We start from the raw sequence: 25689 nt of genomic DNA, 5'->3' as shown, positions 1-25689 counted from the left end.
CCATCGGCGGACTCCGCCTCGGCAGACCCCACGCCTCTCGACCTGCTTTCTGGGCGCTTACACAGACTGATAATGCGTGTTGAAACGCAACCACGCGTGATCCTGGTCCTGCGTACCAATTTCCCAGAGTGGGCAAGTTCTCGATGTTCCACATGCAAAGTGATCACAAGATAGAATCAATGTGTACCAGGGTTTGACTTGCAAACGATACGAATGACAACCCTGCCACTGCAGTCTACCAGTCGGCTACGGATCCCAAGAAAGTAATGTGTCACATGCCTCGACGCGGTTCTTGATGATCAATCGCTATTGGTGGCGTATACTTTCTTTGCGAATTCACTATTCTAGGTACAATACGCACTGATTGCCATGGACCAGCAACGAACCAGCAAGTGAAAACAGGACCGGCTTCGCCTCATCAAGGCTCACCGCTCCTGAACCGCATGTTAAACTCCTCCACAGCGACTCCAAGCATCTTGTACAAGAACCCCCTCTCACTTCCTCCACCGACAGGTATGAACGGCCCGTTGGCACCTCCACGCAACGTCAAGCTGACACCCGTCCTCTCTTTTGCAATAGTCTGCACATCCTTCAACGGAATGTCCCACTCGCTTGCCAACCTGCGACTCCGAATGAGCAGGATCCGCGCAAACGTAACCATCACAACCATGTCCTCCTTGGGAAGCTCCAAGTGTCCAATGTACTGCTCATCGAAATATTTTCCATTGTCGACTTGCTTGAGCCAGTACTGACCCAGTGCCTCGCGCGGATTGTAAGGGCGCACGATACCATCGTTAGGGATGAACCGTGGGAACCGCGACCGATCGAGTTCCTGGCCGTCAAAGACGGTTGTGGTATTGCGAATACCTTCGCTCACATTGCTCGCCATGTCGAGCACACCGACGGCAGGCTTCGTCGCTAGCCCGAGCACGCCCTTGCCGACACCCTTGAAGAAGCCGAACGCGCCCTCTTGCTCAGCGCCCTCCAGAGGTTTGCGTGCCAGTCCGCCGACACCAGAGGCGACGCTGGTGAACAAGCTGTTCGCGCCGGCTGTAACGCCGTACAGTGCATGCTTCGGTCTATTCCTTGCCCTCGTGATTCGGCGGCGGTCCTGGAACTGTTTATCCAGTGACGCTGCTGCCAGGCCCTTGCTAAGACTGCCCGTGAATTTGGAGAAGCTGTCGCTGAATCCGAACACCGTCTTCTTCGCAAACGAAGCGGCACCCTTGGCGATTCCGAGTCCGAATTCCTCCGGCTTGTCCGAAAGGATGAGGCCCTGGTACGGCTCGTAGAAGATGTCGGTGACACCGGACGAGATGTTGTTGAACAAGCCCACTGGATTGCCCAGGAAATCGGCCGATCCGAGGATCTTGTGGATCTGGTACATGACTTCCTGGCTGTAATGATTGGAAATGTTTTGCATCAGTACCTGAGTGGACACCCGTACACTGTCCAGCATGAGCGCGTTGAACCGAACAGGCGCATCGTTGACATTGCCAATGGCCATGGTCATGACGTTGAGGAAAAACATGATGGGGTTGCGTGTAGATGTTTTGTCCTCGGCGTTGATACGTTCGGTCCGCATGAAGCTAAGATCAATCTGCATGGGCTGGATGTTCAGCACCTCAAAGTACATATCCTGCCCCGCTTGCTGCTGCGTCGGCTGAGGTATGTCTAGGCTGTCGTCGCATAGCCTGCCTTCCTCTTCGATTGTCCAGCGTGCGCCGGGCACGTTGGAAAAGTCCAGCAGCGCAAAGACAAAATCTTCGTCGAGATCGACCGTCATCTGCTGTAGTAGTATCGTCGCGTACTTGATGTACAAGACACCGTACGAATCGTCCTTGACGCGGCTGACCATCATGTGCAGCGACGGGTGTGCATCAACCTCCTGTGCCTTCTTGGGCACGACGCTCGGATACAACACCATGGGGAAGAGCCCGCCGTAGAGCTGATTGTCAATCTGGATCCATTTGATGGACAGGGAAACAGTCTGGATCAAAGGCGAATCGCTGTATCGTAACTGAAGGTCCTTGAAGTTGATATACGCCAGCTCTTTGAGCTGCGCGTTGACGAGTGAGATGCCAATGCCCGAGAGCTTCAATTGAGCCAGGAATGTCGCGCCGGTGTCTTGGTCCTTGACCTCAAAGGCCTCTAGACCAGTCTTGGTTCTCTCTAGGTTCTTGGGCTTGTACATGCTCTTGCTGGCGCGGAAATTGCTCAAGATGAGTGTCTGCGTGGGCCCATCAGCGGCAACGTTGATGTCGATAATCTTTTGTTGGCCATTGGGATTGGGGAATTTCATGGGTATCTGATTGCCAATCTCTGCGAGCTTGACATGCCTCTCCTTGTTGTTCGCAGAAATGACGATCTCACGATGCTTCGCGGCCGGGAAGTCCCACGCGTATGGCATGATGCTGCGTGGTGGAAGACGATACCGGACTGGTTTCCATCCACTGCGATCCTCAACACCGTCCTCGTCCACGTTAGGGTTGGCTTGGTAGAAGGTGAACTCGAGATCGCTTTCGTTGCGCATAGAGAAGGGCCAGTTCTTCGTTTCCATGCTGAAGTTCAAGAACAGCGTTGAGTCTTCCATAAGGATCTCAATCCGGATCAACTTCTGACTTTGACCAGCCTTCGCCACCTTCACATGGTTCGTACCAATATCGGCAATGTTGAATGGTGCGGTCCACTGGTTATTAACGCCGGCAAAACAGAGACAGAGCTGCTTCACTGGCGACTTCTGCATAAAGTGCAGCGGCTGAGGCGACCCTGGTTTTAGAGTCATGTAGCCAGAAGAACTAGACTCCCGGATGAGTAGCTCTTCATTAAGCCTGTTGTCCAAGACAAATCTCGGGGCAAGCGTGACGACCTTGGTCAGCTTGTACTTGCCCTCGCCTGAGTTGACCGTGATGCCGAGGTGTATCTCCTTGTTTTTGGATGCTGAGTTGAGCACGACTTCGGAAGTGCTTCCGATTGCGTCGAAGCTCTGTGGTTTTGACCATTCCGAGTCAGCCACCCTAAGCAGGGCACGGTTGCGGTTGTCGTCGTTTCCGTAAGAGAACATGAAAGGCAAGGCCTTGGGACGCCCCTCCTCAGAATTATCAACTAACGGATGCTGACCAGCGGCAGCCCGAGCTTGCTGGAGGAAAGTTTTGGCCCTTATGGTCAGGTCAAGGCCGGTCTTGTTCAACACGACGTATGGACTGTAGACAGTCACCTTGAAGGCGCCACCACTGTTGGGTATCTTGAAGTATTGCAGCTTGAGGTGCAGTGGCTGTCCCTGTGCGTCTTTAAGTAGGACGCGGTTCTCTTTGCGGAATTCGTCGCTGGCTCCCGAGTTGATAACAGCGAAATCGCTTGGCTTGAACACGGTGTCTTGCATATCCACGCTGAGCAATAGCAGGTGCGACAATTCGACAACGTGGACAGGGCTGACGCCACCTTTGCGAAGGAAATTCGACCAGTCTTTCTTGGTGTTCTTGTCGTAGATGCGATACTTGAAGTCATACGGCAGAAGGTTCTCCAAGGTGACAGGCGCAGACAATTTGACCTTCATGTAGGGATATGACTTGGTGAGAGGATTGGCCCGATTGAAGCGGGCATTGACCTGGAAGTAGAAAGGGTCACCGTTCTCTCCCTTGCAAACGACCTGTTTCGTAGGTTTCTTCAACAGATCTCTCCACCACAACTGCTCGCTACTCCATTGATATCCAAAACCGGCATCAGGACGCACGAGAGCACGCTTCTCGAAAGCCGCACCAACAGGTGCAGGGCGCGCCTCACCGGGCGCAATCTTCTCAATCTTGAGCAAGTGTCCGTCGGCTGCGTCGTAAATACCTAGCTCTACAGGTATCTCGGTGGCGTTTTCGACGAGGAAAGGAGATCTCAGTGTCACGTATTTGACGTTGTCTGAGCCCAAATTGACCTCCACGCATACCCTGTGCAGTATTTCGTCCGTCTTAGGACGCAGTGCATACAAGAATTCGCCTTCGCGGTTAAGGCGTACATTCTTCACAGGATCGAAGCCACTGCCCTCAAGCGTAATTGTGACATCGTTCTGGTTCGACTCGGTGAGAAGGTTTTCACGCATCTTCTCCCAGTGTTCGAAGCTCCATGGTGCTTCGTTGCCGTCTTCCAGCCTGACTGAAATCGGCTCGTCACTTGTCGGGCTCTTAGAGTTTACGACCACGTCGAAGCCGGTATAATTGCGGATCTTGTAGGGCGCCTCATGCCCTCGAGGCTTGTCCAACACATCCTGCTCGGTAGTCAGGAAGTCGAAAGACTTCGAGGCCAGTGCAATGGAAGCCGTGGTGATAGTTACGTCGAATGTCTTCTTGGAGACGAGGTCAACTGAGAAAAGCCCGGAGACGGGGTCCTTCGCAACGCCTAAACCCACTTGCCATGGCTCAAGCAGTGGCTCCCAGCTTGACTTGGAGAAATTGTAGACGTTGGAGTACAAGTCAATGGCCACGTCGGCCTTGAGATTCGACGACCAATTGACTGCGGATGCAGTGAAATCTTTCACGCCAATGTCAAGTATAGGAAGCTCATGGAGGTCGCCAATGAGGACCACGCGAACGCCCTCTATCGTTGCTGACAGCTCTTCGTGCCGTCGAGGTGCCGTTGCTACTGGCTTCTTTGGCGACTTGCCATCGTGGTGCGTCACAGATCTGGATCCCTTGGTCTTTGCAATAGTCGACTGCCCGCGACCACTGCCCGACTTCTGTTTCAACCCGGCGTTTCTCAGTTCCCGCGCCTTTTGCTCGGCAGACGTTTCTTTCGGTTGCTTGGAAGGCTCGTTGCCTGAAAGCTCGCCAGCCTTGCTGAAAATCTGCACGGCAAGGAGAATGTCCCGCAAAGACAACCGTAGAATGAGAGGTTCGACTTCAACATGAATACTTGTCGTGAGTGCTTGTGAGCTATCCATGCTCATCTGGACTGAGAAGTCATCAATGATGCGCAGTCTAGATGTTTCGAATTTGTCCATGCGGCACAGGAACATGCCGATCTGGGATACCTGGAAGGTCAGAGCGTGTTGCTGCGACAAAAGCATCTGTCGAATACTGAGGACAATGGCTTCAGAGCTGGATGATAAGGGGTTGGCAATAAGGATGACTTGTGCATCCACCAGATTGACCCGAAACGCGACGCTTATCTTAGGCTGCTTTTCTTCTGACTGGCGCTGTGAGCGATGGCTGAGAGTGCTGTGTTGCCGTGACAGCTGTGGCTCCTCTCTTTGTGATCTTGTCTGAGTCGTAGTCAAAGAGTCCGTGTCCGATTCGTCGGCCATGTCAGCCATGCTCTCGTCGTCAATTGGCAAAGGCTCGTCCTCCGCCAAGCCTTCCACAGCGAATTTCTGAATAGCAAACAGATAATCGAGCGCGAAAATTACGCGAGGACTGTCGATAGTGCACATGGCAATCAGACTGCGCTCCTTACCCCCGGACATGGTTACTGATGCCATCAGCTGCTGGACATCCTTGTTTGCAGACGTCATGATCCGGCGGAATCGATTGGACTCCCCTTGGCGACTGTCATGGATAGTGAAGGAGTGAATGAGTAGTTCTGCCTCGAGCGAGCCGTCCGATAACATTCTCGTCTTAACCTTGGTGTCATCCAGCGAGAAACGAGACAAGCTGCGCGAAGCAGCGTCGCCGCAGGGCTCGTCTGGCCTTGCCATAATCAGCTCCAGCCCAATTGTGTTGACTTTGAAGACGAGGTCCAGCTTCGTCCATGCTTTGTCAATGGAGCTCAGTTCGGGGCCCAGGTCCACCAATGGCTGATCATCATTTTGGGTGTCGAGAGTTCGAGCACGTTTCAAAGTCTCTTGGTCAACGGCCCTTGCTGCCTCCTCATCACCATCTGTTCCTTCGCCGGCAAATGCCGCGGGCACTGACTTCGAGATGGCCAATAGGGACTTGAGCTGATACTGCGTCAGCTTCAAGTTGAAATCCGACATCGAGCCTTCAATTTCCGTGTCTGGACGTTTAGCTCCTGGCTTGTGCTCGGCATGCGTGATGTTGAAACCCAAGTCAACAGAATCAATCATCTCCAATTCCTCCGAGCGGTCATCTGAATAGTGGAAATCTGAGGTCAGTCGAGTGTTGCGGATGCCGGCCGAGATCTTCATAGCGATGTCCGAGTCTTCGCTGTCGTCAATGGGGGCGAATTTGTTCTGCGCGTATATTTCACCCAAGTACGCCGTGACCAAGTCTCTTTTCGGCTGCCCGGGCATAACGAAACGTGGGAAAACTAAAATTGGAGTCTTCACGACCACGTCGAATTTGAAGCGACTGGGGCTTTGTTGAATCTGATTTGCCTGATTCGCAGCGGCTTGACGAGCCGCGTTGTACAGCGCTTGCATCTTTCCAAACTTGACCAAGAACTCGAGAATTTTGCGGAAGGGCTCCTCCACGAAATTGATCTTGACAGAACCGGCTCTGAGGTAAATAGAGCTGTCGTAGCCTGGATACCCGTTAGGGTTGTCGGAGTCGAAAGTCTCGTAGCGGAAGTCGGCCAGTTCATCTCCTTGGATGGTAACTAGTTTGCGAAGATTCGAGTCTGCAGAGACACCTTGATTTACATCGTCAACCAAAGAGAGGTCTCCGAGCTTGGACGATATCCTCATGGTTTTACCACGGATGAAGATACCAGTGTCAGCCTGATTCAGTGAGAGCGTGGCCAGTCGTATCCCATCATTGTTGAGAATCATCCGGATACTCTTCAGATCTACCTTGACACGAATCGACCCTGCGTTGTTGTTCTTCGGTGTCTCAGCCTCGAGAATAGTCTCCTCGCTTTCAGCATCATCATCGTCCTTGTCCCCAGAAGCAGCTATAGCCTTTGGTTCACTGGACTGATCGTTGTTCCCGCCGGTGAAGGTGACGAGAATGAAATCCAGAAGAGTCAACAATGTCTTACGGGTGACAATAAGGTTGATAGTGGACACCGCGGCCGTGATGTTGGTTTCCACACCTTCATACACGGGCATGAATTCAGGAGACTGTGGGTTGACCTTGACAAATTTGACATGCACAAGGCTTCTTCCCGCCTTCTGGTCCTCGCTGTCACCCGTGGACACGATTGACTTGAATTCAGCTGAGGGATTGTCCACGAAATCGTCCATAGTCACGGCGCCAAGGGAAACCTCGGCCACCATGTCATAAGGGCGGATGTAGAACTCCAGGTCAAAACGTTCCGCGATGAGCTCCAATAGTAGACTATCAGGCTTGCGACGATCAGGATCGCTCTTGTATAGTGATCCTTTTAGGGTGTCGACAGTAAACTTGAATTCAAAGTTTCGTTGCTGCACTTTGAGATGCTCTTCATCGGCACCATCACTGGCATCTTCGAAGTCGTCGTTGTCATCATCATCATCCATGTCGTTCAGAACGACTGCAGTATGGGGCTGCAGGAATGGGAAAGCCTCCGACATAGCACGCGGGCGGCCAGACTTTCTTCGGGACCTGTTTGAAACACTTGTAGAAGGACGTTTTTTGGACAGTTGCGCGCGGTCATCTTGATTCTCGTGTTTGACAGGTTTCGACAGCTCATTACCAAACTTTGGCACGGCCACCTCAATGATCTTCATCAGGTTCTTGTACTTCGAGTCCGAGACTGCGGCATGAAGAATTGGCAGGTGCCCGTGCACTTTGAGCTTGGTGAGATTCGGCGCTTTTGGCAAGATGGAGGTCTCCACAACAAAGTCAACGTTGATCTTGTCCACAACGTGTAGCGGCGAGCCCTCGTCCTTGTCGACCAGCTGCGACTTGGTCTCCTCAATTGAAGGTCCGATAAGTACTTGTGTAGATGTGAGCTTCACTAGGAACCGGTCGTACATTGCTGATTCAAGCCTCTTGAAATCTTCATCGCTGTATGATTGCCGCTGCTTTGACTGGATCTCCCTCAGGGTGCTTTGGTCCACCAGTTCACTGTTGATATGGATATGACCGGCATCAACAATGAGACAAGTCGAGTCATGGGTGGTGATGCTGACCGGAACAATAATGAGCGGTGCCTGAAGATCGAGCTCGGCATTGATTGTCTTGTGCTCTTCGAGCGCAAACTCAAGACCTGCCCGAGTTTGCTCGCGAAGACCCTCGACAGTCGCCCCAGCACTTTCCATCAAGGCTGTGATTGACTCCATGTGCCTTTCTGGAGGTCTGAAGAAGTCTGCTACTCCAACCACGAAGTTGGGATTCCATACAATCTCCAAGGGCTTCAATTTGCCGACAACTGCTATGTCGCCCTCGCGCTCAATCGGGTTCTTTTCGAACTCAAACTGGAAGAAGGGATCCTCGTCGGGCTTGTCAAGCTCAACCAGGGATAAACGCTTGCTCCTGCGGGTATCTGGTGCGCCTTTGACACGAACGATCTCGGGGTAAAGGGTATCGGGAGTGGTGCCATCGTTGACACGAAGTCCGCCAAGGCTAACACTGGCCAGCAGGGAATCCTTGCGTTGCAGTGCTTTAGCTTTGAACACATCGAAGTGAAGGCTAAGTAGATCTGCTGGATTGTTATGAGGGCTTTTTCGAAGGGTGAAGCTTCCCGTGCTGAGAGAGGCCTCAAGGCACAGTTTGACGGCTTCTCGGGGAGTGTCCACAGACTCGGCCAGGGCCGTCTTCTCGTCCCAGTCAATGGCTTCATACAGCTCTTTCCGCTGCTGCTCAGTCATTTGGGTGTTTTCCTCGTTCTCCTCAATCTTCTCCTGGGGCTTCGACCCCCACAGCCATGACACCCAGCCCTGCTGTTCCTGTTGTTGAGGCTGCTTCTTGAGTGCAGCTGCATTCTCCTTCTTCAGCTCATTGCGAGCCAACGAACGCCAAAAGCGGAGGTCTTCGTATTCAAGTTTCCACTCTAGCCTTGAGAGGTCGTCATTCTCCTCAGTGGTGAGCTGCTGTTGCTGCTTCTTTTTCTTGAACAGTTCCATATAACGTTTGCGGTCGTCGCGACGCTCTTTGAAGTAGTCCCACGTCCAGCGTCGGTTACGGTCGTGGATCTTCCCAAGGACTGCGTTACCTGCGAACAGCAACCATGCCCGGGGGTCTTCCTTTGGCGTAACACCCTTGGGTTGCAGCTTCTTGTATTCCTGGTGACGGAGGAAGTAGTGGAAGAGATCAACCATCATCAAGCCATCTCGGTACTGATCATCGTCCAGGACGAGGCCGATCTCCTCGAACAAGAGATTTGCCTTGAACTTGGGCACCTTGACGTTGCCTGTTTTGTCGAGTTCAATCTTTGCCTGGCCACTGACGGGCCGTAGGATGAATTGGTGCTTGGAATTGGTCTCCTCATGCTTGATCATGCGCTTGAACATGGCAATCATTTCTTCGTAAGGCATTATTTCATCAGCCGAGGCAGTTTCTCTTCCCGTGCCCATGAGTTCACTGTCGGTATTCCAATATACGGCCAGCGCGCCCAATGTCGCAAGCTTGTGTGTCGCATCGCCTGCATGCTGAATGAAGGTCGGCTTCCATTCACCATCCGTGCTGACAGCGCTGAACTCCTGCAGCGTTACGCCCAGTGCAAACGGATGCCCTGGTGCGGAGATTGAGTCCTCGTACCGGATATGAATGTTCTTTACAGAGACCTGGAGGTTGTCGACGATTTTGGTAACCAAACTCTGAGTGAAGCTCTGGTTTTTCTTTACTTCTTCCTGGCTCAAGCCCTCTTGGTTCCTTTCCTTCAAAAGCTCAGCACTGTCGAGCTTCTCCATCTTGATTCGCTGCCTGCGTCGTTCCTCCTCGTCTTCATCGTATTCCGCCTCCTCTTTTGGGCTGGCAAGGAGGAAAACATCCTCAACAAAGACCTTGACCGGCGCTCCACCAAGGTTCGACCACGGAATGACCAGTGTCAGTTCACCAACGTGGCCTTCAATGACATTGACCGGTAGCTTGAGCTGATCTAGAGCCTCCCGGCGTAGCTTTAGATTGCGGAGCTTGACATCTCCTGACCAGATGCCGACCTTGAGCTGTGTAGGGTCGAAATTCTTGACGTACATGCCCAGGAAGCGGTTAAGCAACCCGGCGACGAGACCTTCAAGCATTGCGAAATCGGTCGAGCCGTAACCCAGGCAAGGGGTATCACACTGGGATGTTCGATTTTCAAGATGACGACATTGAGAGAGAGGTTCACGATCTCGACCCGGGTGTAGTGGAAATTACACCGCTTTCTCTTTTATAGTTGCCGTCCGGTCGTGAACTGGAGTCGCTGTATGGTGGGGGATGGATGGGTGCTGAGTTTTGTTCTGTTTCGTGGTGACGACGCTCGGTCGAGGCTTGGCGATAAGAGCACTGAGCGAGTGTGGAATCGCCGTGTCGCTGAAGCGTAAGGGAATCGACCGAAGGACAGCGCGAAGCGTGGTGCGCGTCGAGTCGACTGATTAGGTATGCAGGATACAGCAAAACGCTGGAGATGAATCGTAGGAAGCACGACCTACTAGGTACGTGTGGGAGTTTGGTTCAGATCGGGATCATGGTAGCTCTTGGCCAATCAGCGCCATGGACTAGCTGGATATCGATGTCCACCTCTAACCTGTTTACAGCTGATGACGCTTTCCCGACAGGTGCTCGTTTTCAGGGTGGATTTCGCGAGGGCGGGCGCCTTCCACATCCAGCTCGGATCGGACCCTGTGGAGCACTCAACCACCTCCATCCACACGAAACCCGACGACGTCTCGACGTGTCGCGAGAACAACAGATACATGCGGCTCCCTATTTATCAGATATTAGGAAGATCACAGCTTCGATTCGGGGGGTTCATTCTCAAAACTCGTCCTTGAAGTGACCAGCTACCTCCTAATGTCTCCTGCCCGTTTCCGCAATCGCATGCCTTAGCTCAGGCGGACAGAATGTTCCACGACATGACGTCATGTCCCAAGGTGAGCTCCAAATATCTGTGATGTAAGGTAAGGTAAGGTAGGGTAGGAAGGAAGACTGGAGGCCAGAGGGCCAGCATCCATGCTGCCCTTGATAAGTTGGTAATGATGCGCCAGCGCAAGGTGCGCCGACCCAGACAAGCCCCATCTCGACCCAGGCATCCCGGAGCGCAAGACCTTGCGATGATGTATGCATCGTGCCGATGAGCCTGTGGTGCTTTTAAATATCCTACGCCGCTTGCAATTGACTTTGGGTGATTCTGGCACTACCCCCTCTTGCACCAATCTTAACTTGAGCTCACGCGACATATCTCTCTCCATCTTGACCAACTTTGCCCTTGCCCTTATGCGATAAGTAGACCAGTCATGTTTCGATCCACGAGACCTCTGATCCGCCAGCTCAGGCCAACGCCTTTCGCGAAGCCCACGTCTTCGACACCCTCGCTGGCGCTGGGTTTGGCCAAACAGAAGCCATTGGTCCTTGCGCAGTCCACTAGATTCGCTAGTAACGATGGCAAGCGCAGTCAAGAGGACCAGCCACCACCGAAGCGAGAAATTGACTACGAAGCCGAGCGCAAGGTTGCGCAGCAGAAACTACAGCCTGACACTGAGTCTGTCTCGGTGGACAGCACTACGCGTGCAAAGTTCGATGGATTGCCAGAGGGAGGTGGCTCGGCTAACCCCAATGTCAACGACGGGCTGAGGCATGATCTTGTAAGCATTCTCACTTTGGCCCCAATTAACTATACTCACATTATCCAGGGAATCGTCAAGGACGCCTTCCGCTTGAGCAAGATCCCCAAAGAGTCGCACATCCTGGGGCTCGCGGGCACTGTCCCTTACCTCGCAACATCTCTCTCGACAATTTACCTGGGCTGGGACCTATCGCAAACCGTTCCCAGTGGCAGTTCATTCAAGGACTCCATCATGATAAACCACGAAACAGCGCAGTGGCTTCTGCATAACATTGAGCCAGTCCAGTTGGGCTACGGCGCCGTCATCATATCTTTCTTGGGTGCCATTCACTGGGTAAGTGCAAATCTACAACTCACGGACGAACAGCGGCCCAGTCTAATGCTGTCAAGGGTCTCGAGTACGCTGAAAAGGGACCATCATACCCTCGAACCCGATTTCGATACGCAATGGGAGTAATCGCGCCCGTCGTCGCGTGGCCCACACTGCTCATGCCCATTGAGTATGGTCTGACAGCCCAGTTTGGCGCCTTTGTTGGACTTTACTTTGCCGATCTCCGAGCATCGACCCGTGGCTGGGCGCCACGTTGGTACGGACAGTACCGTTTCCTACTCACAGCCATGGTTGGACTGGCTATCTTTGTATCCCTGGTCGGCCGGTCGCAGATTGAAAAGTACGAGCGTCTTGGGGGTGATCACCTGCGGGAGAACATCACCCGCACAGGTATCGCCGACACAACGACCAATTGGGAGAAGGTAGAGCTCGAGGAGAAGAAGAAGATCAAGGCTGAGGAGGAGCGTAAGAAGCAGGAGGAGGCGAAGAAGAAGAAGACCGCAGATGGAAACGGCAAGAAGGCGGATAAGGCGCAAAAGGACAATGATGGTACTGCGGACAAGAACGACAACGAGAAGTCAGATGCGACCAAGGAGGATGATAAGAGTTCGGAGGATAAGTCGGATGACAAGAAGGACAAGGACAGCGAGTCCAAGTGAGCGCCATCCATCTCAGTATTATTTAGCAGGCGTTCTGGCGCAACACACATATAGTTGCAATCTATCGATGGTACTCTTGGGCCTCCATGTTGTAAAATCTTTGAGTACCTTCTCTTGAAAATGTCGGGAACGTGAGTGTAAACACCATTTGATCCAAGGATGTAGCTGTCTTTGACACGGCCGCACCTCGTCTCAGCACCACACTGGATGATTCGGTAGCGGTCGGCGATTGTGCTCATGAGGGTGCCACACGAAAAGTATTAGATACTCCGATGAGAGATGGAATATGCAGCTGGCGCTACGATCACTGCCATGAGGCTGGGCATAAGGCCGAGAGCCTAGAGTCCTCATGATCTAGCCGTGTTTAGTAGCGAAGCAGCAGCGCATGTAACCGGCAGTCTCTTAGATTGAGATGTAGTCTGTCTCGCAAGTGCCCACTAGGTCGGGATCTCTAAAGACGAACTGGTTCTCGCGGAGATGCTCGAATTGCAGGTCGAATCAAAAAGTAACAGAACAGCACAAGGGGTATGCGTCCAACGCCCAGTAATGCACCCAGATACCAACCGAACCTGCCCATGCCCATCCAAGTCCTTCTCTGTACACAGACCATGCCCGGTCGATGCGGCAACCACAATTTCTTGGCCAAAGTGCCTGCTCTCTGCGAATGCCATTTCAAGGGCGTGAATAGCCCTGCTTCGCCTGCGTGTCGTGTCAGTACTGTAATGAAGAGCACTGGCAATAGCCACCTACTTTCATCTGCTCAATTCGGGCCTTCAGCTGACTGGTCACTTCAGCAGCGCGCTTCCAACTCTCCTGACCATTTCCGGAGGGCTGCGGTAACGATGAACCAGGCCTCTCTCGGGACATTGCTGAGCCAGACTCGCTGTGGTCGTCGAGGTTCGACTGAGCGCTCCTGAACCCCCTAGCAGGAGAACCTCGACCGGACGACGCTGCACTGCCTGCATATCTCAGCTCAGGGCTAAGGGCCTTGGTTCTAGCATGTAAAAGCTCGCCATTCTCTTTTTCCTCAGACTGCGTGCTGGTGAAGCTCATCCGATGCCTGTTCGAAGATGCTGCGCCGGAGTCACGATAGATCCCAGCCTCATCCAGGGTTGGTGATGTGAGTCTGGGGCTTCCTGAGCCACCCGGCGGCGCACCGAGGCCTTCGGCACGACTCAAGGCTCTCTTTAAGCGTTCGAGCTCCCGTCGAAGGCGTTCGTTAACCTGCTCGGTGGCTTCAGCATCGCTGCGTGCCCTCACAAGCTGTGTTTCCTTCGCCTTGATGCTCAGGACGTCGCGGGTGTGGTCCTCAATGAGACCTGCGTTCTGGTTTTTGAGCTCCTGGATCTCCGTCATGAACTTGCTTCTCTCCTGTCTCATGTCATCCACCTGTCGAGTGAGCCGCTCATTTGCTGCACGCAATTCGTCCAGCTCTGCTCGCTCCACAGCTGTCAACCCACTTTGTGGTGGAGGTGAGTCTGGGGGCATTTGAGGAGCAGCCGACGCAGGTTTAGCAAGAGACCGACCTGCCAGGCCCCGAGTGAGGCCAGCTTTCGGCTGTGGGGGAGGGGCATCGTCTTCGCCAGGCATGACAGGCGGTCCGCCTGGTGCACGCCTCGGTGACGCAGGTGCGCCCAAGGCACGCTTCTGGGGAGCTTTAAGACCTCCAAGACCCGAGGGCTTGGGCATGCCTACCTTGCCAGCAGCTGCTTTCGGCGCAGCTGGCGCAGGCTCAGCTGGCGGAGCCGTGGCTGGTGCAGTTGCCGCAGGCTTTCTAGCGACGGGTTTCTTTCCGCCCAGCACTTTCTTAGCCACTGGAGCAGCTGCCTTGGGTGCAGGTGGTTTGGGCTTAGGCTTGTCCTTTGCTTTCACCTCGGCTGCTTCAAAGAACTCCTTGACTTTGGTTTTGCGGATGTCGTCAAGGCCCTCGAGGTACGGCGTCATGGCTCGCTCACCGATTATCTTCATCACGGTGCCCAGGATCTCAGCACCACCATCACGTAGTGCCGGGCTGGATTCTGCCAGGAGTTTCTTGCCAGATTCGCAGATAGTCGTAATTTCCTGCTTCCCGGGAACGTCCCTAGTGGTTCGAAGACAGCGGATGAGAAACTTCATGGTACCCTCCTTGACCTGAGGGTTCTTGTTTCCCAGGTAAGCGATAACATCCTCAAGACAGTCCGACAAACTTGTCGCCATAAACACAGCGTCCAGAGCTCCTCCGAGTGCGTCAGCGACTGTCGCCTTTTTCTCCTTTAGACGGTCCATGATAGGCTGCATGACAGTTGCTCTGTATTTGGCGTAATTGGTGCGTAACCCCTTGGCCAGCAATTCAATGCATTGGGCAGCTTGCGTGACAACTGCAACGTTTGCGTCTTTCATACACTTGGCGAGCCCACGATTGATCTCACCGAAATCGCCGTCCTTGATTCGAGGTACGTCCAAGACTTTGTACAGTCCCTCGACGGCCTCTTTACGGTCCTTCCATTTTGACGACGCAAGCTGCTCGCTGAAATTAGAGGGGACCTTTGATAGCACATCCTGCGGTTCCGCCAGATCGAATGCGTCCATCTCGCCGGCTTCCTCAGGTCCATCATCGACATCTTCTTCTCCTTCATCGCCGCCAGCTGGAGCAGCCTCTCGGGCTGCTTGCTGGGAGCGCAGGAGCCTTTCCTGCTTTGGCGGGGGCTCGGCTTTGATTTTCTCGAATTGCGCTTCCAAGTCGGTTTGCTGGGTACTCTTGAGTTCGCCCCAAAACATGGGTTTCATGGCCTCGCGAAGCCATCGGTAAAGCTCCACGGTAAGATTTGTCGCCTCGGCACGAATGTTCTTGTCAGCAGCACCGAACACCTTAGGTAGGCACTTTAAGACTGGTTTCGGGTCCACGATCTTGCAGCCGTAGTTGTGGAAGACCTGGGTGAGGGCGTTGAGTGTAGCAGCCACGTTCTTGGGAACTTTGTTCGACAAGCCGGGTAGCATCTCTTCAATAACTGGGCCTGAGGTATCCAATTCTATGTATAAAAGCAGGGCCTCGATGGCATTCTGTTTTGTCGCAGCTCTGGTGGACGACAAGCACTTCTCAACGATAGGTGTGATCGCATGACCGCGTGTTCGGGTGCAGCAGTCCCTTCCGCCATATTTGAGGAATGCGCTGAGCGCTGTGACACCCTCTTGTTGAGCCGCGACATTGGAGTCTAATACGGCGCCTTTCCACAAGCTCGGGTCATTTATGAACGGTCGAAAGCAGGGGTCGTCTTCACTGGGGGAGACAGAGAATTGTTTGGCGGCGTCCTCGTAGGCAGCTTTGCGGACTTTCCAGACTTTGTGCGTAAAACGATCGGGGAGCGGCAGGGAGCTGAAGTCCTCCTCTGCGTCGGCCATCCTGTATAGACGTCTAATAATCTGTTCGCGCCGAGAAGTATCGAGGTGGGATTCGGTCGAGGAAGGGAATAGGTATCTGCGAATTCGCTTCTGCGGACTTGTTAGTCGATGCGCAACCTTTCTAATGACATCTAGAAGAGGTCGCGGTCTCCTCATGTGCCACCTATCCGTCATGTTAAGCTCCTGCGCGAGGGCGGCCGTTGCAGACCTCACTCCAAGGAGCCAGGAGCGGGAGATACCAATCACCCGGCAGGCAAAAGACAAGTCGGATAAGAAGGCACCGCGGTTCTGCAGGCAGTTGCACACTCATTCGCGCTGACAACGAACGGCATCGTTTAGTTCGCCCTTTCCTTGTCGCAACGATGGGTGCGTTGCGCCCAAGGATACTGGTAGCCTGAATGGCGCCCAGCGGACGAGCACAAGAAGCAAAAACAGCCACAGCAGGTACTTACTTGTTTGTGTTTCTCTAGAACGCACGCGGCTATGAAGGCTCGACAAAGGCGGCAAAGAGACAAGTGTTGCAAAGGGACGCGCTTCCATATAGTAATTGTCGTGGGTGAAGGCTTGGGAGGAGGGTTGTCGAAATGTCAACAAACCCCATCGTCCGCCAGTGGTGCCTCCATCTGATTCGTGGAGGCGGTTAGGTACCAATCACCCAAACAAACTGAACCATCCCTGAGTAACCCATCAGCCGCGATGCGGGGCATGCGAAAAGACTACGTACCTCTTGGTACACTACTCACCTGCCAGAAAATTACAGAATTATTATGCGAAGTGCAGGCGATGCTTTCCAGCGCCTCGATACCCCTTATGTACTGGTTCCCGGGCCGCTGACTGCGTCCGCCTTGTTCGTGTTTCTGACACGGCCCAGGTCAGGTACTCACCTGTCAAGGTGGCAGTAAAAAGGACCCTGGACACTACTCCCTAGTCGCCCTCATCGCCCCAGAAACGTCAGTGCCAGACTGCCAGTGAACAATGAAATTTTTTGCAAGGCTGTGCTTCTCAAGGATCGGTAGTTAATGTCATTGAAAGCCGTCCCCAGCCTCTTTGTCAAGATAGCTTTCACTTGATCGACATGGAAGGGGTTGTTGAAACAGGGTGTAAAACAGCAGGACCCCAGCACGTCGGTTTTGAATCTGATCCAAACTTTCCCATACGCCTCTGATTATTAAATTGTCAAATACTAAGTTATCGTTTGAAATATCCTTGTTGACTGTTGCCATCTTTGTGCAAGATCCGTCGTGAGTTTTGCCCAAGCACCGGGTAGGTAGATCACCTCTCGTATCACGTGCTGATAAAGAAACGTCGTCGAAACTGCATCATCATATTAGCTCCAGCCCTGCTTGAAGCTGACCTTGTCTTTGCGCATCAATCGTTTGGATAGTCGCTTGCTACTAGATGTGCCGAATACACTGGCGCGGACCTAGAAAAGCAAGATGAAGCTACGTCAATCATTTCACGACATTCAATAATAAGTCCCGTCACAACACCACCACAATGGAAGGCTCCTCGCGCAAGGCTTTCGCGCCTCCCCAGCTCAACAAGAACACCGCTGCCGACTTCTCTTCGTCTGCCTCCGAGTCCGAAGACGACTACCTAGCGCCCAACGCGAACGTGGATGATGGCGACTTTGGCGACTTCAACCCGCGCAAACGACGGAAGTTGCAGGGAAATAACAAGGAGCGAGCTGCGCTTGGCGTCTTTGGGTCCGACAGCGAAGACGATGGCCCAGGAAGGAAGTGGAAGAGCAGGAGTCTTCGGGGGAAGGGGGTAAGCTTTGTGTCGACGGCAAAGGACCCCGAGATTGAAGAAGATGACGATACGCCCATGTTGGGACTCGGCAGGGAGACCGACAACGAGGACGACCAAGAAGAGGACGACGAGTCCGGCGCAGGGCTGGGAATGCGTTTCCGCGGTGGTCTGAATGGGTTTAAAAAGGGGGAAAACGGAGATTTCTCGAAGAACAGTACCCCCGAAGCAGATGCGCCGCGACCGACATTCCAAGCCTTCGTTCCGTCGTCCGCGCGAGAACCAGTCCTTAAGCCGTCCGCAGCGAGAAACGCAACTCCGCCCCGGAATAAAGCTCAGGTCAGCTCCTTTGGAGCGAAGGGGAAAAGCAAAGGATTGGGATTTGGTGCAAAGATGCTAGCGAAGATGGGTTATGTCGAAGGTCAAGGTCTTGGAAAGGAAGGCGAAGGCCGTAATGTCATCATCGAGGCTAACCTCCGGCCCCAAGGTGTCGGCCTGGGCGCTGTCAAAGAGAAGGGCGAGGCCGAGCGCCAAGAGGAAAAACGACAAGCGCGTCTGCGTGGAGAAGTCGTAGTTGACTCGGACGAGGAGGAAAGGAAGCGCAAGAGAAGGGCAAAGAAGACGAAATCGCTGGCCGGGGCCTTTGACAGCGCGACAAGCACGCCCAAGCGCCAAAAGCCCAAATACCTCACGGCTGAAGAGCTGAGGGCCTCAGCTCCCGGCCTCAACATCCCTGATGCATTCACCCCTATATTGGATATGACTGGGCCAGGAGGCAAGATGCTTACGTCCACCAGCGGCATCATGACGCCGACTTCTGGTGTTCCTGAGTCAACTGAAATCATTGAAGCCAGAAAGCTCGTCAAGCGCGCCCAGAATGACTTGGCCGCTTTTTCTGAGGAATGGAGAAGCTTAGAGGAACGCAAAAAATGGGTAGCTCTTGAGCTGTCCGAGCGAGAAAGGGAAGTAGATGATCTGCGTTCCGACTTTGAAAGGTTGCAGGTCTTCTCCGACCTTGTTTCACAAGAGGTGACCTCGGCCTCTGAATGGGAGCAAGTTGTCGGCTGCTTGCACAAGGCGGTACATTTAGGGTCTGCAACACCGGAAATGGCTGATATCGTGGTTGCCGTGGTCAACCCCTTTATCCGAGACTCGAACTGGGACCCGCTGGAAGAACCAGCCAGATTCGCGACCGACCTTGAAGGTCTTGGGCCTTTGCTATTGACGACACCCAACGAGAGACGCTCGGTCAGCAAATGGGAGTCGTCGGCGGTTGATGCCGACGGTGTGTACAGGACCCATCACAAAGCAACGACTGCGTACGAAAGCATGATGTACAAGACTTGGCTACCCAAGGTCCTGACCGCAATCCGCAAATGGGATCCGTTGGAACCGGCACCAATGCTCAACATTGCAGAGCGGTGGGACGCCTTCCTGCCCCCATTCGTGCGTGCTCAGCTGATAGACAATGTTGTGCGCCGGCTTGAGAGTACGCTTTCGAATTGGCATCCCAAGCAGCAGCGTCAGAATCACCAGCTACCTCACACCTGGCTTTTCCCATGGCTACAATATCTACCCCCCTACCATCTTGACCCCAAGGGCACTGGTCTGGTAGCTGAGGTCAGGCGGAAATTCCGTCAACTCATTGACGCGTGGGAATTCAAGAACGGCGTCGTTCCTGGGTTGACCCAGTGGGAGACAGTACTAGGCGAACAGTGGCGTTCACTAATCATGTCACACGTTCTGCCAGCCATGAGCAAATACCTGCGGCGCCATTTTCGCGTCGACCCGGCCGACCAAGAGCCGTATCTGAAGTACTTGACCGGTGTGTTCAAGTGGCAGGGCATTCTGGGCACTAAAGTTGTCGCCGAAGTCTTGGTACAAAGCATCTTCCCCATGTGGAACGCAAAGCTTGCAGAATGGGTTGCATTGGCCGAAGCAGATCTCACCGAGGTGGCAGAGTGGTACACCTGGTGGAGGGATGGACTGCTGAAGGACTATACTGCAAGCGAGGCTGTTTGTGGAGAGCTGGACAAGGGTTTGAGAACGATGAATGCCTTCTAGTTAGTCAAGCAGCAGACGACAGTCCGCGTTGCTGAATACGAAGAACCGACTTTTGGACATATTGGTGTCACACTGCAGCTTCATACGGGCTAAAAACCCGATGACCGATTTTGGCGAACTTTGCGAGCAACCGTTACAACCTACATCGCTGCTACATATGTCGGGCTGAACTATCAAGACAAAAAATTCAAACAGCATGTGGGAATACAGGCGTGATGAACCCACCCAGCGCATCAAGGCATTCTGCGCGCACTTCATCAAGGTACAGGACACGGTGAGGCCATCATAAGAACAAGTATCACCAATTACCTAATTGGTGGTCTGCATAGGAGCGCCGGCTCTGTATATGGCCATCTCACGAGGGCCGTTGTGGCCGTTGGCTGCATATCAGCTGAGCCCAAGCACGACAAGAAGAAGAAGGAGGGTCATGCGTACTCTGAAAGTGTATAAAGCTAGGGAAACGAATCATGAGAGAGTTCTTCGGTCTAAACACTCCAGCAAATATTCGACAATGGTACTCTTCACCAAGCTCCTCATCATCGTCGCGGCCGCTGCTGTGGTCGCATTTCCACCACGTCGGGCTGCCGACCATGCTGATGTTGTGCCAGGAAAGTATATTGTTACTCTAAAGGGCGATGCTGACGTGGAGTCCCACATCGCCTGGGTTAAATCTCTGCATCCGCGTAACTCGTGTAGTCCTCACACGAAGGCTGTGGAGAAGGTATGGACTGAAAGTTTCAAGGGATACTCGGGCGAGTTTGATGAAGCCACGCTGAAGCAAATCACCAGCAGGGAAGATGTATGTTCAGTCCTTTCTTGGTATAATGAGCTGGCTAATCTAACGTTATTAGGTCGTCGGCATTGAGCCGGTACAGATCTTCCGGCCTACTATTATACCTAACGGTTCCATGCTCGAGGATGATGCCACTGAGTATCCAGATGAAGACGATGATTACACAGAAACACAGTCTGTCAATCCAAATTTGAGATACCCAATAGGTGTATCAACTGGACAGCACAATTGCCCCTGGGGGCTCATATCCCTTTCCCACCGCGAACCCGACGGGAGACGATATGACTACTGGGGTTCAGCTGGAGAAGGCACCTGGGTCTATGTCCTTGACACAGGCATTTATACAGAGAATCTCGATTTCGAGGGTCGCGCTCACTTGGGTTATAATGCCATACCAAGCATACCATTCGAAGATACCAATGGCCACGGAACCCATTGTGCGGGTACGATCATCGGCAAGCGCTTTGGCGTCGCAAAGAATGCCCAGGCAATCGCCGTGAAAGTCCTGGATGGAGACTCGGTAAGCATCCCGTGCTTTCCCTTTGACACGGAACAGCCCAGACTAATCAGCGCAGGGCGACACTGCCACTGTGATCGACGGTCTCGAATGGGCTGTGAGCAACATTACGAAGACTCCTGGCCGAGCTGCCAACGCGGTTGTTTCGATGTCCCTGGGCGGCCCTTACTCGCTTGCGCTCAACACGGCGGTGAAGAATGCCTACCACGCGGGAGTTCTCTCAGTTGTGGCGGCTGGAAACAGCGGTCTACCGGCCGAACTCTTCTCGCCAGCATCCGAGTCAACGGCCATTACCGTAGCGGCCATCGACGTCAGTCGGCGAAAGGCAGGATTTGCCAATTTTGGAGCATCGGTGGACGTCTTCGCCGCCGGAGTCGACGTCGAGAGCGCGTACATTGGCGCCCCAGACGCATTTGCCGCTCTGAGCGGAACAAGTATGGCCACATCTTACATTGCTGGTCTTGCCTTGTACCTCAAGCGGCTAGAATATGGAACGGAGAGTCCGGGTGGAGTGACAGCAAGGATCCAAGAACTGGCAACGAGAGACGTCGTACAGGAGTCTGGGCCACTGACGCCCAACCTGCTGGCATACAATAATTTCCCAGCCCAGGGGCCATGTCCGGGCTGTGGTTGAGCCATATCATCCGAGGACTTAGACTAGAGCACGAGCTAAGGGGCTATACCGTAGGCAGTTGCTCTGGGTAGCAATGCGCGTGGTGGTGGTCTTGTGTAAGAAGGTATAGCGGGAGCGCTCATGGAATGCCACGTGAGGTGTTTCCGGCCTCCGAAACGTGGCCGACCGGAGTGTTATTTTCTCTGATAGTTGAGACAACGATCCAGATATTGTCTTGCCATGCTTACCGGCTAGCCCGAGATTCTACCTTTCTGGTTTGCTTAGGTGAACAGAGGGACTGGGACAGTCGAGAGCCACCAATCTCGAGATTATGCTGGGGCTCAGCGCCTACTCTGTAGTCTGTTCGCTGTCCAGCAGACCCATCAGTTGCCATAAGATACCAGCACCATCAGGCTTCGATTCATGGACTGTAATGAGAGAAACCTCCGTTCGGGTGCTAATGGAAGATATCAGACTATCACGACTCAGTGTGTTAAGCTTGCCTGGCATAGGTACAAGTGCTCATCGACAAGCACACCCATTCTGAGTTGAGCAGAAAGTGTAGGTAAGCAAGTACGTAAGAGGCAAGGTTGCAAGTGCGGTTTCGGTCAGTCAATCTGACCGTGAGCAGACTCGAGCATCGGAGGTTTCGGCCACTTCAAGTTGTAGTTGATTATTAGTACCTTATATGCACCTACGTGGTCGACGAACAGATTCTGGTGTCGCAGCATGTGCTCACCTGACCTGACCATGAAGTACCTAGGTAAGGTACCTTACGTAGCCTCAGTGCTCGGTCTTACCCTAGAGCACCAGCGGGACCCACTGGCACCCACCAATGCGGGCAGCACGGCACCATCGCCTGCTACTGCCCACCACTATCGCCCACCTACCCAAACAAGCACCTCGACGTCCTCGTGCCATCAAACTAACGTAAAACACCTGGCGCGCTTCTCGAGGACAACGATTCTGTCCAAGTACCTCGGTTAGGCATTCTATACTAGAGGCAGACCTTCGCAGAACCTGCCAGCAGCCCTTGGCGCTGACCAGCGACGCCCCTATCGAATTCTCTGCCTCAATCGACCACCCGCCCTCGACATTGCAACAAAATCGCGTCTCCCTCGACTCCAGCCATCCTCTGCGTCGGTGCCGGACACTTCCAATTCTTGCTCCGTTCAAAACCTCGAGTTGCGCGGCCGGCCGATCTGATACCCGGCGGCACATGGTCTGCATCGCTAAGCCCAACGTCCAAGACCCCCACACCGGTGCTGGTGCGCATCCTGCCCAGCGCCGTCATACAGGGCTACCACCATGTTTTGGAGGTTTGGCGGCTACGCCAACATCTCGACCATCGACACCATACTTGACAAAGAGAACTTTACCCTCGAAGAGTTGCTTGACGAAAGCGATCTGATTCAGGAGCTCAAGCAGCCCAACTCAAAGCTCATTGAGTACCTGCGTGAGGAGAAGGTCCTCGAGAAACTGCTCGACTATGCTGTAGCCCCCCGACTAGAAGTCTTCGAGACTACAGATGATCAGGATGACGAGTCTGGCAAGGGCAAGAACCGCCTGCTGTCCTTCTCGCGGCCCCGCGCATCGTCGCGCACGACTGACGCAACCGAGAACGAGGACGACGAGGCGGACAAGAAGCGCAATCGCTATGCTTTTGTCTCGTGCGAAATCTTGTCCTCGGATACCTGGTCCATCTACGAAGCTTTGACGGAGAACCGCGAACTCATCCGCAATTTCTGGAACTTCCTCCAGCGGGAATCGCCTCTCGATCCCTTGCAAGCGAGTTACTTTACCAAAATCAACGAATCGCTTTTCGAGAAGAAGACAGACGAGATGATGGACTTGCTGCGCAGCCTGCCTGACCCCGTCGGTGATTTGCTCAAACACGTCGAATGTCCCATGGTCATGGACCTTCTGCTGAAGATCATCGCCTTGGACCGTAACGAGGGCGGGCAAGGCGTTGTTGAGGTATTATCAGCCGTCACCAGATCAGCACCTCAAGCTAACCGTCATACAGTGGCTTTACTCGAAGAACATCATCCCGACTTTACTGTCTTTCCTAAGTCCCGAGCACAGCTGGGTCGTTCAGACGGCTGCTGGAGACTTCATCAAGGCAATTATCACCATCTCGGCCAACGCTTCCCAAAACGAACAGCAGTGCATCGGTCCTAACGAACTTACTCGTCAATTGGTCTCGAGAGAATGTGTAGAACGATTAGTAGGCTTCATGCTTGGTGGGGGCAATGCCCTCACCGTCGGCGTAGGCATCATTATCGAAGTCATCCGCAAGAACAACTCCGACTACGATCCTGACGTTGGCGCTGGCAACAGCGCGACGCCCTCGGCGCACGATCCAATATATTTGGGCACTTTGCTCCGCATGTTCGCCGAAAATGTTCCCAAGTTCATGGATCTCGTGCTGGGCAGCTCGGCTGAGAAGGAGCGGGCTGACTCGACCTTTGGCCAGAGACTAGAGCCTCTGGGTTTTGACCGTTTCAAGACCTGCGAACTGATGGCGGAGCTTCTTCACTGCAGCAACATGGGACTGCTCAACGAGGTCGGCTCGGAGCAGCTCATAGCAGCACGCGATGCCGAACGACAGCGCATGCGCGACGACGGAAAGCTTAGTCCGACCAAAGACGAAGACGTTTCTACGGACGACCTTACAATGCGCTCAACGCAGACTGGTCAAGAGGAGGCCCGCCGTCTGGAGGTGACCAATGCAGACGATGATGGGTTCGAGGAAGTGGAGCCCAGCAAGGAAATGAGCGAGGACACGTCGCACGAATTCGTCAAAGCCGAGGCTGAGACTCCACCTGGCCAGCAGACATCTCTGCTTGGCAAGGATGAAGATGACTTCGTGGACGAGCCTTTAAGTCCCACAGCGCCGCCGTCGGGTGCCAACAAGCCTCAACTCGACGACCCTGAGCTAGTCGTTGCTCCCCTTTCCCCTACAAAGCCCTCAGCTGCACAGCCCGACTCGACAGATGGCGCATCGGACTCTACTCAGTCTTCGGCAAACGAAGGTAATGAAACAAGTGAAAAGGACGCCGCCAAAGCCGACGGAAAGCAACAAACTAGTCTTACTTCAGAGAGCCCGCCGGACGAGGGTGGCTTGGCGCTGCCTGTCACTGGACCTGCTGGAGGTTCAAGCAAGGCACCCGCTCCGAGCGAGGGCCCATTGTCGCCCCATCCGGAAGATACTCCAGCACCACTATTCTCCGCGCCTTCGGCTCCTGGGTCTGGTGCCGCGAAGCCACCACAGACTTCGGGCAATGCAACGGAAGATACGCAAAATGACCAGTCGGCCACGCTACCAGTCGACGAGCAGGACGAAAAAACGGCCCCGGCATCCACTGAGCCTGTGGTAGGAGACTTCCTGAAAATGCAATTTGTGGACCACAACGTGGTTCCCACGATCTTGGTACGAGCTCAGGTCCGCTGCTCTTTCTGCACATACTAATTGGGCCTAGTCATTCTTCTTCTCGTACCCCTGGAACAATTTCCTACACAACGTTGTTTACGACATTGTGCAACAAGTGTTCAACGGACCCATGGATCGTGGCTGCAATCCTACGCTTGCTATATCACTGTTTGAGGCTGCTGACATTACAGCCGCCATCATCAAGGGCCAGCAGGCCAGTGACGAGTCCCACGCCAAGACGAAGACTCGCATGGGCTACATGGGTCATTTGACTCTGATCGCCGAGGAGGTTGTCAAGTTCACCGAGCGTCACCCACCTGAACTGCTCTCGGAAACGGTCCTGAACAAGGTCATGAGCGAGGAGTGGATCAACTACGTTGAGGGAGCCCTCGCCGAAACCCGCGAGAGGGATAACGCTATACTTGGAGGTGTACGTCCTGAAGTTGCTCTGGGTCACCGAGGTAGTCTAAGCGGTGCTGGTGGTCTAGGTGGTATTGGCCTCTCGGGCTTAACCGGCAACACGTCTGGCGGCCAGTCCAATGCCTTGTCCGATGCAGGACTGAACGGGGGCATCGAGCTCA

At 53.7% G+C, this 25689-nt stretch overlaps 6 protein-coding genes across 6 annotated transcripts; 4 read left to right on the top strand and 2 right to left on the bottom strand.

The window, feature by feature from the left end:
* Nucleotides 1–262: 262 nt before the first annotated feature.
* On the bottom strand, nt 263–10270 carry F5Z01DRAFT_260241 (uncharacterized protein). Its single transcript, XM_046258578.1, has one exon. It carries the CDS (start codon nt 10043–10045, stop codon nt 419–421), a length of 9627 nt encoding a protein of 3208 aa, XP_046115590.1. The 5' UTR covers nt 10046–10270; the 3' UTR covers nt 263–418.
* Nucleotides 10271–11011: 741 nt separating this feature from the next.
* F5Z01DRAFT_260320 (uncharacterized protein) lies at nt 11012–12800 on the top strand. The gene is made up of 3 exons (XM_046258579.1): nt 11012–11590; nt 11639–11905; nt 11962–12800. The coding sequence occupies exons 1-3, from the start codon at nt 11243–11245 to the stop codon at nt 12559–12561; spliced, it is 1215 nt and encodes a 404-aa protein (XP_046115589.1). The 5' UTR covers nt 11012–11242; the 3' UTR covers nt 12562–12800.
* Nucleotides 12801–13233: 433 nt separating this feature from the next.
* Nucleotides 13234–15939, bottom strand: F5Z01DRAFT_626860 (HEAT repeat-containing protein; the record flags this gene model as incomplete). Its single annotated transcript, XM_046261508.1, has 2 exons — nt 13234–13260; nt 13312–15939. The coding sequence occupies 2 exons, from the start codon at nt 15937–15939 to the stop codon at nt 13234–13236; spliced, it is 2655 nt and encodes an 884-aa protein (XP_046115588.1).
* A 1234-nt stretch (nt 15940–17173) lies between these two features.
* On the top strand, nt 17174–20206 carry F5Z01DRAFT_260139 (GC-rich sequence DNA-binding factor-like protein-domain-containing protein). The gene has a single exon (XM_046258576.1). The coding sequence runs from the start codon at nt 17437–17439 to the stop codon at nt 19750–19752; it is 2316 nt and encodes a 771-aa protein (XP_046115587.1). The 5' UTR covers nt 17174–17436; the 3' UTR covers nt 19753–20206.
* Nucleotides 20207–20263: 57 nt separating this feature from the next.
* F5Z01DRAFT_683020 (peptidase S8/S53 domain-containing protein) lies at nt 20264–21696 on the top strand (the record flags this gene model as incomplete). Its single annotated transcript, XM_046265811.1, has 4 exons — nt 20264–20551; nt 20604–20621; nt 20769–21065; nt 21121–21696. 4 exons carry the CDS (start codon nt 20264–20266, stop codon nt 21694–21696), a joined length of 1179 nt encoding a protein of 392 aa, XP_046115586.1.
* Nucleotides 21697–22554: 858 nt separating this feature from the next.
* F5Z01DRAFT_662575 (SIT4 phosphatase-associated protein-domain-containing protein) lies at nt 22555–25540 on the top strand. The gene is made up of 2 exons (XM_046263962.1): nt 22555–23652; nt 23702–25540. The coding sequence occupies exons 1-2, from the start codon at nt 22984–22986 to the stop codon at nt 25145–25147; spliced, it is 2115 nt and encodes a 704-aa protein (XP_046115585.1). The 5' UTR covers nt 22555–22983; the 3' UTR covers nt 25148–25540.
* Nucleotides 25541–25689: the final 149 nt, after the last annotated feature.

This window comes from Emericellopsis atlantica (genome assembly GCF_019669845.1).
Source record: "Emericellopsis atlantica unplaced genomic scaffold F5Z01scaffold_25, whole genome shotgun sequence".
NCBI classification, from domain to species: Eukaryota; Fungi; Ascomycota; class Sordariomycetes; order Hypocreales; family Bionectriaceae; genus Emericellopsis; species Emericellopsis atlantica.
Note: the sequence above shows the minus strand (reverse complement) of the source record. Positions and strands in the feature narration are given on the sequence as shown.

Coding starts and splice junctions, on each gene's coding strand:
- F5Z01DRAFT_260241 (XM_046258578.1), bottom strand. CDS start 10,045: ATGCTTGAAGGTCTCGTCGCCGGGTTGCTTAACCGCTTCCTGGGCATG.
- F5Z01DRAFT_662575 (XM_046263962.1), top strand. CDS start 22,984: ATGTTTTGGAGGTTTGGCGGCTACGCCAACATCTCGACCATCGACACC. Junction 23,653..23,701: donor GCGGGCAAGGCGTTGTTGAG/GTATTATCAGCC, acceptor ACCGTCATACAG/TGGCTTTACTCGAAGAACAT.
- F5Z01DRAFT_260139 (XM_046258576.1), top strand. CDS start 17,437: ATGGAAGGCTCCTCGCGCAAGGCTTTCGCGCCTCCCCAGCTCAACAAG.
- F5Z01DRAFT_260320 (XM_046258579.1), top strand. CDS start 11,243: ATGTTTCGATCCACGAGACCTCTGATCCGCCAGCTCAGGCCAACGCCT. Junction 11,591..11,638: donor ACGGGCTGAGGCATGATCTT/GTAAGCATTCTC, acceptor CACATTATCCAG/GGAATCGTCAAGGACGCCTT. Junction 11,906..11,961: donor TCTTGGGTGCCATTCACTGG/GTAAGTGCAAAT, acceptor AATGCTGTCAAG/GGTCTCGAGTACGCTGAAAA.